This window comes from Eublepharis macularius, chromosome 3 (assembly GCF_028583425.1).
Source record: "Eublepharis macularius isolate TG4126 chromosome 3, MPM_Emac_v1.0, whole genome shotgun sequence".
NCBI lineage: Eukaryota > Metazoa > Chordata > Lepidosauria > Squamata > Eublepharidae > Eublepharis > Eublepharis macularius.
This window is the reverse complement of record NC_072792.1, coordinates 155,541,986-155,555,362: the sequence shown is the minus strand read 5'-3', so window position 1 is coordinate 155,555,362 and position 13,377 is coordinate 155,541,986. Positions and strand designations below refer to the sequence as shown.

The 13,377-nt window shown below is 39.4% G+C and overlaps 1 protein-coding gene across 2 annotated transcripts in view; it reads left to right on the top strand.

Moving 5' to 3' along the window:
- The window catches only part of CDK8 (cyclin dependent kinase 8), a 56,317-nt gene that overhangs the window by 19,254 nt on the left and 23,686 nt on the right, over nucleotides 1-13,377 (top strand). For both annotated transcript variants that reach the window (XM_054974768.1, XM_054974767.1), the window contains exons 3-4: nucleotides 504-614; nucleotides 3,268-3,408. In XM_054974768.1, the coding sequence (XP_054830743.1) occupies nucleotides 504-614; nucleotides 3,268-3,408 (252 nt within the window). The remainder of the gene's footprint in view (nucleotides 1-503; nucleotides 615-3,267; nucleotides 3,409-13,377) is intronic.

The window sequence follows — 13,377 nt, the reverse complement described above, 5'->3', positions numbered from 1 at the left end:
GAAGCGTGTTTGGAGCAGTCAGTCACTCTTAGCCTAACATACCATTCTGGTTTACTATGAAAATAAAATGGAGGAAGAAAATTATTTAAGCCGCTTTGGGACCCATTTGGAGAAAAGCAGGGTATAAATAAATGTGTTTGTGAAGTCTTATCCTTATTTCAAAAAAAGATACATTTGAGCTCAGGGGAACAAAATCTGTTTTGATTTTCTCATATGAGAAGTGCAGTATGCCTGGAATATAAACTTAAGATTTTTTAATTATAAGTATTTAAACTTAAATAGTACTATTTGCATCCTAGGGGAAATGCATTTGGCCTAGTTTAAGTCTATAAAGAATTTCTTAATTAAAATGAAACTCTGCTGCTTTTACTTGTGGATTTAAAAGCTTCAAAGATTAATTCTGCAAAACATGCTTATTTTTAGGGCTTTAAATTATAAAAAAAGTCAGTTCTCATCTCTGGTTTGTATGGATATCTTTCTAATGGATAGCGTTTGTTTTGCAGCTGCTGCGAGAACTCAAGCATCCAAATGTTATTTCTCTGCAAAAGGTGTTTCTGTCTCATGCGGACAGAAAAGTATGGCTTCTCTTTGATTATGCGGAACATGACCTCTGGGTAAGAAAGACTGTAGGTAATTGGATAAATTGTTCAGCAATAGATAAAACATGTACAGCAACAAAGTGCTTGTCTCTGAGGCATACTGCAATGAAAGGAAGTGGCTAAGGAAGTACAAGCCACTTTTTGTAGTGCGTCCTCTTCCATTAACTTTTTGTTCTTTGAAAATGCATGTTTGTCCTTGATTATGGCAGCTGTACTTATGCTCTCCAGACATGGCAACTGATTGTGCCCTTGGCTCCAATGACAATTTGAGCATATGGATTAATAGAACATAATAGAGATACTAGAAATTACTCCTCTCTCCAGAAGCTAGTCTTTTACTGGAGAAAGTTAGAAACTAGTCAAAAAGTTGGTTTGTGCAGTGTGTAATTGATGGTAGAGGTCTACCTTCTCTCCCCAAGTGTCCTGCCAGCAAGTCTTATTGCCCCAGGTGCCACTTCCTTCCCAGCCCCATTTTAACTGGAGATGCTAGGGATTAAATCTGGAACCTTCTGTATGCCAAACAAATGTTTTACCACTGAGGCATCGCCCCTCCCGATGAGGTTCACAAATATCTGTAAAATGAGTCTTTGGATACACTTCTATCTTAGCTTTCGAAGTCTTAGGTATCAGCATGAAATTTCTGGATGTCCAGCTCTAACTTATAGTTCAGAAGAAGTAAATGAGAAATGCTAGGCAGCACATCCGGTGTATGTCCTTGGACAATGTGTTTTCTGTATCTAGAAATGTACAGGCACTGTGAACCTTGGTGGATAAACTTCGAAGTATGTGTGATAGATGCTGCTATCAGTGACTGTAGGCGAGGCTGTCAGTCTGTGCAGAAGTTTAAAACTATGCTTCAAAACATTGTATTTCAGTTGTGCTCCTTTCAGATTTCTAAAATTTGAGTGTGCATGAAGCTGCCTTATACTGATCTAGACCATTGGTCTCACAAGGTCAATATTGTCTGCTCTTATCTGGCAGGCAGTCTGTAGGATCTTAGGTAGAAGTATTCCGCATCACCTATTGCCTTTAACTGGAGACACCAGGGATTGATCTTGGTACCTTTTGCATGCAAAGCAGATATTCTACCACTAAGCCACAAAAATCTGTTGAGCCTTGGGCTGCTACTGTGATGTACATATTCCTATGTTTATTTAGAGGAAAAATTTCTGTCCCTCTGCTTATTTGCATGACATGACTTAGAAATTAAAGCCATAAATATAAAACATCAAAACTAACAGTTAAATAAAATATCAGTACATCAAACAGCCTACAAAATTCCCAAGACAAGTGTGATAGCAAAAAATTGCTAAAAAAAACTAAAAAATGAGCTAGTGAGCCAATCAGTTAAGAACACAGTGAAAGTCAGAGCATTTCAGAGGCCTGAACAAAAAGGTATTAGTTGCCATAAGTCTGCTGGAATAGGGGCTGCCTTAAGAGTTTTTTAAACCTAGTCGGAGAGGGAACTCCGTGTATCACTTCTAGTGCGGTTTTCCGAAGTGGGAGCAAGCACTATAAAAGGCCTGTGCTCGTATAGGAGTTGGGGGCCGAATGCATCTCCCAAAAGGAGGGAATTGCCAAAAAGGGAGACTAGGGCAGCTATAAGAAGTAAATCAACAGTATCATTAGAAGCATGCAGTGGTCTTTGCATTTAAACGTTTTGTAAAAAAACATGGGAAATTTCAGAGAGGCAGCTGTGTTAGTATGCTGATGCCAGATTAAATCTGTGGCACTTTAAAAAAGTATGGCATAAACTTGTCAGCCAGAGCTGATTTTGTCAAGTGTATGAAGTGTTGGCAGAGAGACACATACCCAGTGCTACAAGAAATAGAATCGTCATGTTAGGGACTAATGTGGCTTTAGGGGCCGCTATTATAAAGAGAGCCCAGAAGGCCCAGTCTAAAGCATAAACAGTCAGATCAGAGTGGCTGTGGACCACTCTCAGCTGTTGATGAACCGATACATTAGGATGGATCCAAATAATATATATGAACCTATAAGAAGGAACAATCAACTCTTCGTAATAAACTAAACCATCCCAAATTCCAGTTGAATCTAACTTTGATAGTATCATATTTGCATTTGAGTTCCAAAAGAAGCTTCTCCTTGGAATTTCCCTTTTATATTTTCCTCGTTAATACTTTTCTGCTGAAGCACTGAAGCAGACAATTAAGACAATTATTGACTATCCAGGGAGATTGAAATGGTCCCTCATTGATTTCTGAGTTTTCCCATTGGAAATGTTTAATGCAGCCCAGAAAATCCTGAACAACGATCACATTTCATTTGTATACCTGATTGTTCTGGTGAGACTCTCACTTTGTGTATCTCATACTGGTGGTGTCTTTAAACTATGAATAGAGAAATGTAACTTTGATACCAACCCTTTGAATGGGGGAGGGGATGTGAAGAGTATATAATATGCATGGGGACAACGTTGCGATGAGAATATAAAAAACAATTGGCTGTTATACTAAGCATGAATACAATACCTACACTAAAGAGAGAAAGATAACTCTTGCAGTGGGAGAACTATGCACACGCCTTTGTTTAAATCCCAAGGGAATGTACCACTGGTTAATGAATTCAGAGGTGGTTTTGACTTGGACCACTGTGTCAAAATATTAGCATCTCGGTTTATTAGGCATGCTTGTTTTCTGTTTTTCAGCATATTATAAAGTTTCACAGAGCTTCTAAAGCAAACAAGAAGCCAGTTCAGTTACCTCGGGGAATGGTGAAATCGCTGTTATATCAAATTCTAGATGGTATTCATTACCTACATGCTAACTGGGTGTTACACAGGGATTTGGTAAGTAGTTCTATAATGGGGATTAGAAATAGGTGCAAAGCTTATATTTGGTAGTTTTACTGAAGATGTTAGGTATGGTGTAACTTATGATTTTATTAAATGTCTAGCCAATAAGCTTGTGTGTGTGTTCAAATGAAGCCTTTTCTATCTGGTAAGGGAAGTGATTTTCACCTGTAGCTGCTCTTGCATGGTTGAGTAAAAGCAATGCCTCAGTGAGAGCAAAATTATGTCTCATTGCAAAGTTGTGTTTCTCCATCACATAAGTGGTGTGACTTTTGAAATTTTAAGTTTAAATTTTAATGTATGCTTACCTTTCAAAGATGTAAGGAATTGTGTTCCCATATCAGAGCAATGATCCATTCTAAGCCATCACTATCTTTGGTAGCAGCCAATCAAAAACTCTTTGGAATTGGTCATACCCTGATATTTGCCCTCACTTGGCCATAATCAGAAGTTTATTGGCTGTGAACATAGACATGGTTAAAGTTATACTTAATAATCACTGATAGACCCTATCCTCCAGAATCTTGTATAGCCTTCATTTAAAGCCATCTAATTGACTACGTCAACTCATCTTGTAAGCAGTCTGTGTTGCATGATAAATTCTTCAGTTTCCTGAATCTGCTGCCAGTCATTTTCATTAGATAATTTCTTATCAAAATAGTTTTTTAAGAGATGAGCTGTCTCATTCTGTCTACTTGCATAATCCCCTCTCATTTTCTCACATCTCTAAAAAGCCCCAAACTCTTCAGGTTTTCTTGGCAGGGAAAATGCTCCAACCTCCAAGCACTTTCATCATTCCTTTTCCAGTTTATTATGTCTTGAGGAGTGACAAGAACTGCAAACAGTACTGGAAATGAGAGCAGATGTGGTATACTGCTTTTATTTTATTATATTTATAACCTGCTCTCCCCTCAAGCGGGGTTAAGAGTGTTGGACTAAGATCTGACCCCATTCCGCATGGCCCACTTTGCTGGTGCTTCTGGGCATTTATGCGGATTGGTGCTGAATTGGCTTGGTGTCCCCCCATTCTGCACTGCATGGTGTTGAAGTGATTTGGCATCTGCAGACATGTTGAGATGTGTCTATTTGGAGCCACAGTTTGAGAGACGACGATGCAGCATTATGGTCCTTCCCTTGCTTAAAGAAAATAAATAGGGAGCATGTGGAGAGCTGGGGATGGAGTGGTGTCCGCCAGGTGACCAACCAATCAGCGCCCAGGGGATGGAAAGGGGAGGGGGGAGCAGTTAGAGACTAAGAATTCTGCACTCACATAGGATGTATCATCAGCGGCTCAGTGACGGCTTTAAAAAAAAGCTGCCTTATGTGCACATGAAAAAAAGTCGGAGAAAAACCAGGGAAAGGTTGAATCCGCATCTCATGCCTCCTTTCCTCATGTGGAAATCTGGAGATCGAGCGAAGCAGAATGGAATCTGAATTGCCCTAAAATGACCATGTGGAATGGGCCCTGAATAACTCAGGCTGAAATCCCTCTCTGCCATGAAGCTCACTGAATGACCTTGGGCCGGTCGCTGGCTCTCAGCCTGACCCCTAGCTTACAGGCCTCTTGTGAGGATGAAGTGGTGGAGGGGAAAATGTGTGCCACCCTGAGCTCTTTGGAGGAAGGCTAGTATTAAAACGTACGTAATAAAATAGTAGATATATTATAACGTCATTCTGTTCCTTTCTGTAGTATCTCCCTAATAACGTTAGTCTTAATTGCCCCCTTTGCCCTCACCTGAGTGGTTTGCGGGGCATGTTAGGATCTGCTGGTAGAATACTGGACTACTGAGAGACTGAGGTTGAAACTCCCACTCTGCCATGAAGCTTAAGTGGGAGGAAGACCCTTTATGTGAAAACATTCTGCTCTGAAACCACAACATCCCACTAGTTTGTATTTCCTTCAACTGCTGGATAAGAATGCAATCCAGCCAGTATAAATGTTGACTTAATCCTGAAATCCAAATGATAAATCAGTTACTGAAAAAATATGTTATTCTCTAATTGCATATGTTCGTATAGGACATTGCTGGCTCAGGGTTCAAATCGATGTGGTTTTTCACGTTACAGAGCTTCAGGACTATTACTTCAAATGGGGAATCTCAGAAGGTCTGGGGCAGATGTTTATAAAGATAATGGCACCAGATTACCACAGAACATAATCCTCCCTCTAATCTAAAGACCCGTTAAGTTTCCAGATAATTGGAGCAAGGGGTTTGATTTTACAGACCCCCGAATTAGATGCCTCTTAGCACAGCTGCAGTTCTTTCTACTGACTCTTATCTGGAGACAAAAATGCGCATTCAAAAGCTCTATGTTCATTTCATTTTCCTACTCTTTCAGTGACTGATGATAGCAATTTACCTTTCCTCAGAAAACTGTGCTTCCTTGTTGTGGTCTGTTGATTTAACAAAATGAGGAAGGAGATTGACAGCTTTTCTTTTATTGCCAGTGGGGAACTTTTTCAGGGAGGGGCTGGAGTATCTGTTTCTCAGCCACGTGGCATCAGAATTGAAGGGGATTGAGTGCTGCATGTCCGCTAAAGATGACACAGATGTTTCAAGTAAATTGGACCAAGAGTTCCAATAGTACAGTCCCCACAGGGTTTCTGCTTTCATCGGGAAATAAGTCTCCACCTGCCCCCCCCCACACACACACACAAAAGAGGGCAAGAACTTAAGCTTTGCAATTGTTTCCTGTTGGGGACTTTTGGGGGGAGGGCTGGTGTGGCAGTTTTTCAATGAAATTACACCAAAATTGCAGGGGAGTGAGTGCTGCCTGTCAACTAATGACCACCCAAGTTTTAATTGTATTGGACCAAGGGTTCCAGTTCTAGAGGCACTCCAGCCATTGTATTCACAAAGAAAAAATAGCTTGCTTTATTGGCTGGGAGTGCTTTGAGTTCCTCCCCTCTGTAGTTTTGATACGTACTGTCTTGATTATCAGCAATAGTAATGGGATTGCTTTTTAGCTTAACAACTTTGATCTGTAAAACAATGCTGGGATGCATAGTTTACAACATACATCGCTTATGAAAAGGCTGGTCTTGCACATTTACACACATCTGGAGCTTTAGTTTTCCTTTATGTTTTTAATGCATTTGTCAGAGCTTTTAAAACAGCAGCTGTAGTGTTCAGGTCTTTCATCTAGCATAATGATCCTCCATCATAGATCATTTGTCTTTCATACCTTTGTACATCAAATGTTTCTGACACTGCCTGCCAGTGTAAATGGCTTGCAACTTACAAAACATTAATCTTTTGGCTTGATCATTGGAGTAAACAGTAGAATAGTGTGGGTTCAGTTCAGTGTGTTGCAGATGCAGCACTGACATGTGCAGGGGATCTTACAGACAACTAAATCTTCTGCAGTTAGTTTGACTCCCTCGTGAGTTGCTTTGACCACTTGGGAAATCATTATAGAAATGGGGAGGGGGGTTGTTGTTTTTACAAAAGAACCTCATAAAGAGGGTTCAGTGTTAAAGAGAAAAAGGCAGGCATTGGATGAACTCATGAAAATAAAATCTGTGCAAAGCTATTCTTGGCAGACTATTCCTAGCACTGTTTGCACATATGTTTGAAGCTCAAGGATGCATCTTCCTGTCAAATGCACAGCTGATGTTTTGATCGTGAGTGTTCATGTAGCACTGAAAGCAGAGAATTGCTACCATCAAGAAATTTTTCTCACGTTTAGAATTCTCAGTAGTAAAAAAAAATGAGTCAGACGTGGTGAAGACAAGTAAGAGTGTTGCATATCTGAAATGGATGACTCTGGAGATGGGTAAATTCATCAAAGCTATGTAGGTTGGTTACCTTAAACTTGGTCTAGATGAGGGTTCCTCAGTCCTATTGAATCTGTAGGCATTTGAGAATTTTGAGGATAGGGAGCATGCACCGCCACAAGATAATTGCCATTGCCGGCAGGGACTGTTCACAATTTTTTAGGAGATAGAGGCAATGGAGGCAGCTGTTTCTTAACAAGTGCTCCCTGCAAACTCATAGATGATGCCTTCTTGTAGAGGAGAAGAGGGAAAGTAAATAGGGACTAGGAAACCAAGTAGCAGGCACCATGGTGCCCTTTGGTATCATATTGGGGCATCACCAAGCCATCTCCATATTACTGTTTGGCTGTTTGGAAATGAGTTGGTGACCCCTGTTAATCTTAAAGTTGTGGTTACAATTTGGCAAGGTTTAATTGGCAGCAGAAAACCACCAGCTATTTAGGGGGTACTTGAATTGCATGGCCAACCTCTGCTGTATGGGGGTCTCAAGTAGCAGATGTAGCAAAAGGTTTTTTTGTTACCTGGACAACTCCAGGGGCCTTGGAGGCTTGGCTGTGATATACTGCTGTACTGCTGTTCATGGATTCTCGTAGTTCAGTACATTAGAGGCAAATCTGTAGTTAGCAGCATCACTAATATATATGTATGTAAAATGCTTTACCCTGCTTTTTAGTGTTGCTCTCCAGAGCAGTTTAATAATATACCTAATAGACACTCTGAAAACAAAATTTAAAAATTAACAATGTAAATTTTAAGGAAGAAAAAAAATACCAGTGGCAAACAGTATCAGGAATATAAGCTGGACATTTGTTCTGCAGAAATGCTAATTAAGGCAAAAACACCTTTAAAGCAAGTACATAATAAATTATTTCCTGGAAATCCACAGAGATGGGAGCTGGATTGCCAAGACTCTGTCCTGCATTTGCAGGGTCACTGAAACTTCTTCTGTTATAGGCTGTTTCCACATGGAGATTTTTTTCCCGGAGGAACACAGCACACCTCCACTTTATTGGGGAGCTTCCACGTGATTCCATCCCCTTAGTGACCCTGTAAAAGCCCCCAGTTCTTGCAGTAAGCCACCACTGTATTGTGACTTTGTTCATTGCTGCGTAGAAAGGGCTTTCAAAAGTCCGTAGTCTGAGCCAGTGTGATGTGGTTAGAATGTCAGACAAAGGTCTTGGGAAACCTGTGTTCAAATCCCCGACTCAGCCAAGAATTTTGGTGACTTTAGGCCAGTTACTCTCAGCCTAACCTACTTAACAGGGCTGTGGAGATAAAATGGAGGCATGGAGAGCTATGTATGCCTCTCTAAAAATGTGACAGATTTTTATCTACTCTTATTGTATGACCATTGCTATGTGCTGTGGTGTTAGTAATGGGAAATGTTCCTATTGCACAGCACAGCTACTAGACAAGGGTCTGCAAAGGCAGAATAGGCATGCTTTGAATAACAACTCTCTAAGCATAAGCTGGTCCTAATTTAGGGACACAATAGATGCCCTCCTAAGAGTGGGCAGTGTCTGTATTCATTCTTTTAGATCACATGTTTTGCTCTTTGGATTTCTGAACCCTCCTAAGACTGTGGTTGAGCCAGTCTGGCAGCTATATCCACTTCTGTTGGTGTTCACAAGTGACAGCATGCTGCTTCTCCTTTGGTATTGGCTTCTGCAGTCAGGGAAACAAAAGGAACCAAGTTGTCTGGTTACAGTGGTATTCTCATATACAGTATTCTTGGCTGCAGTCCTCTACAGTGGTGCTTAAGCTGTGCTATGGAGACTTCATCTTCAGTTGTTAGTGGTTGCAGTTTGTCCTGTTTCTGGATACATCCCAGTCAGTGATTTTTTTAAAGCAATGCCACAGTGGAATAGGACAAGAACATAGGCACTGCCCTACATAGATCTGCTACTAGATAAAAATTAATATAGGTCACTGGGCAGCTAAATCAGTCCTGTTTCATTATCCCTGGTAATATATCTTGAAGTTTGATCCCTTTTTAAAAACCTCTCCTATGTAACTTTCTTCTAATAATGTAATCTGAACAAGAGAAGCTAGATTAGATAAATTCCACGTAGCTGCAGTATGAGCAGAAGTAAACCCATATTTTTGGATCTCATGTCATTCGTAGTAAGCATGAAGTAAGAATAAACATTAAACATGAGATTCTTTAAATGATATTCCCTTTCTATAGCAATTAAGTACACCATGAATGTACCTCATTCAGTCTTAATCTTGATCAGAAATGGTGATTCATAAGTAAACACTGCCAAAAAAATTGACCATGAGATGTATTGATTCAACTAAACATTCCCCCCCCCCAAATGCTTAATTTGCCACTTCTTGGCAGGAATCAAGTAGAACTAGGTTACCTAGTAGACTATGTAGATATCGTTCATGGGGCAAGTTACAGAAAACTAATTTGGTAAACATATAGTGGCTTCAGTGTCCATTGTGCTGGGCTCTTCCAGACAACCTAAAAAACCTACTGGTTTGAATCCTGAGGGGCAGTCTTCTAGTGTAGTAAAATCACAAACTGGTGTGTTTCTGTAGATACTAATTCATATATTTGGAATGTGTATGGCCTGCATACTCACAGCTTCAGAGGTGGTTTTATTGTACTATTTTACATAGTGAGTAACTTCTACCAGGCCTCTGAAGAGGCAGCAAATACATTTTCTAAACATTTTGTAATAAAAGTGTTGTATGACTACATTGTATGCAAAGCAAAGTTTAGGATCCAAGTATAAATTGTTTTCTATGTTTTTATTTTCAACAGTTGATTTTATAAACTAAAAAAAACCTCTTCCACTGTAATTGCATGTTGAATATGTATGGAAGTTTTTGGTTAAGTAATTTATTATTATCTGAATTGATGGGAAATTTTCTAAGTTTAAATTGAATTGTAATTCATTTTTTTTATTTTAAATTTTATTTGAAAGGAAAGAAACAATAAGCAATGGATAAAATATAAGCAAAATATATAACAATACACAAAGACAATAAACACAGAATATATAACAGCCTGTTACACTACAAAACTATTTCTCTTCCCCATCCCCTTACATACACTCAACATTTTATATTCAAAATTTTAAAATGTAAATTTTACAGTTAGTCTATTTTAATAATAGCTATTCTAATTTTTTAATTTTCAGCTACATAGTCAAAAAAGTCTTTCCATTTTTTCTGAAATTCTAAGATTGATCTATTATGTATATAAGAAGCTAATTTGACCAAATTGTAATTCATTTTTGATGAATGACAGGTTTGAATTTGAACTATATTGACTTGGTTAATTCAGCCACCTTTGACACAGTAGACCATGCCATCCTGCTATAGAATTTGGACATAGAAGTAGGTATGCGGGGATGTGCCTTAGAATGCTTTAGATTATTCCTCATAGGATGGACTCAAAGGGTCGCTGTTGGAGACCAGCGGGAATTATCCTGTGGGATTCCACAAGGTTACAATTTTATCCCCCATGTTATTCCACCTCAATGTAAAGCCTTTAGGAGAACTCATTTGTAACTGTGGAATTGGACGCCATCAGTATGCAGATGACACCCAGCTCTGTATCTTATTATCTAAATCCCTTGGTGATGCAGTAGAGGTGTTGATTCGCTGCTTGACAACTGTTGTCAATTGGCTGAAAGCAAACAAATCAAAAGTGAACTCAGAAAAGACAGAAGTGATGCTAGTTGGAAAAGCGTAGATCTTGAAGGACATTGTGCTTCCGACCTTTGATGGGGTTCAGTTAAGTGCTATGAGGTTATACAAGACCCAGCACTGCTGCCAGAGAAGCAAGTAAATGCAGCTGCAAAAAAGGTCTTCTCAGAACTCAAACTAGCCTGGGAGATGGCCCCTTTCCTTGATGTGGCCAATCTGGCCACCTGGTTTCATGGCACAGTAACATTGAGGCTAGACTACTGTGAGGCACTCTGCATAGGTCTCTCCTCAAAGTTGACTCGGAGACTCCAGCTAGTGCAGAACGCTGCAGTTTGTTTACTTTCAGGCACCAGATAAAGCATGCATATCACTCCCATTCTGCAGTCACTCCATTGGCTTCGCATCAGTTACCAGATTCGTTTCAAGGTCATGATTATCACATTCAAAGCCTTTCATGGCCTTAATCCCTCATATCTGGGCAACCACATCTCCCCCTATGTTCTGCCATGGCAGCTTTGCTCATCTGGTCAGGACGTTCTGCAGATACCACCCTGCAGTTGGGCAAAATCAGTAGCTGCCCACAGATGTGCTTTCTCTGTGGTAGCTTCCATCTTATGGAATGGCCTGCCTGAGGAGATCAGGAAAGCTCCCACTCTCTTGGCTTTCCGCAAACTATGCAAAACTGAATTATTCAAGAGGGTATTCTACCCAGATTACAGGACTGCATCATAAGAAATAGGTAGAGAGACGCCTTGGTAGGGATAGGAGCTAATTGCTACATTATTGAGTTTTGTCTGCTAGTGTAGATATGTGCCTGCTAGGAGATTTCCATGCTGCTAAACATGCCATGGAAATTAGTTGTGCTTTGTTTCAGATAGATTTCATCTCTGTGCTCAGCTTTATGCTTGTTTGAAATTTTCCTGCTACCATTCCCTATTGTATCTGTTTCCTTGAATGTCCTAACTGTTGTTAATTATTGTACGTTGCCAAGTGAATGCCCTAGCTGTTGATTATATTGTATTTTCACTCACACTGCTGTAGTATTAGTAGTAGTAGTAGTAGTAGTAGTAGTAGTAGTAGTAGTAGTAGTAGTAGTAGTAGTAGTAAAAGGTTTTAACCTTACTCCTAGCAGGGAAAAAAAGTAGGAGGATGCTAAAATGCCAACTTTCTGTGGGGAAAAAATGACTGCTCAGTCTTAAAAATAAGAGTCAAAGGGTCAGAATCCTGCAGATCCATTCTGCTAACAAGGTACAAGGTGATTTCCCTTGATGCAAGAGGCTTCTCCTGTGGTGGAAGATCCTCTTAGGTTAGGGGAAAGGCTACTTCCACTGAAAGCAATTGCTGCTCTTAGGAGAGAGGATCTGTGGGCTCCAGCTCAATACAACAATCAGTAGTAGTGAGGGTGCTATGTTTGAAGAGCTCTTAGTTGAAATTGATAGGTTAGAATATCATATTGATAAAGACTTAGATCAGTTGAGCAGGATGAAGATTGAATGATAACATTGGAAAATTGGATACTCTGGAAAATAAACTAGTTAGCAGAAAGGTAGCATACAGAAAGATCAGAGTAGAACAACAAAAAGGCTTGAGTGATCAACATGCTCCTGTACTTAAATTGGAAAATGAAGCCACATAATTTCTGAAGTGTTGTTGGACAGTTTATTCCAGAATAAGCATTTTGTGAGTCCCAAGTTCACTTCATGCATCAAGTGTACTTTCATAAGGCCAATGAATTTATGTTCCTGAGGAGTGTGGTATGTGCTCCATGGAAAATTTAATAGCTGATTGGATTGGATATTGGTTTGTCAGTGAAAGAATTTTAAGTTCAGAAGTAGTATCAGTATTTAGACTGGTAACATTATATTTGTTCAGATAAATGTCCTAGAGATATTCTTACAAAAATTAAATAGTTTGACAGTGGTTTTAAACCTTGATATAGCCTGAGTGATTGGTAATTGCTTAAATTGGCAAGTACTAGGTTTATCTTCTGAAACTTTAAGGAAGCATATGTTTGTAAAAGAGTCTGTCTCTGTTGCATTTGAAAAATATTGATTACCAATGGATTTCTTGTTTAAAATATATTTGTGCATATAAGGTAGCATGGGGTTTTTTTTAGAAGAAATTGCTGTCAGTCTTTTGTATTGCTACCTTGGTACTTTTTACAATGTAGTAGTTTTTTCTTATATTTTGTTGTGTGTAGTCTGGATCTTTATACCTGTATTAATGTTTTGATTGGAATATTAGTAGTTAAGAGTTTATGAGAACTCTAGCAAGTACAAATGTCTGAAAGCAGTTAGGGAAGGGTAAAGATGTGCACTTGAATACCATTAGGAAGATTTTCTATTTGCCAAGCCTGAAGCGTCTCTTGATTGCGTAAGAGATTTTTTTTTCTTGTTCTCAAAAGCCATATCCAGTGAGTAGTGAGTTAAAGTATGATTTCACAAAGTAGGAATTTGTTAGAAAAATGCCATGGCAGCCTGATACTGTCAGTGTAAGGTTCTGCCAGGTAGATTTCAATACCTTCA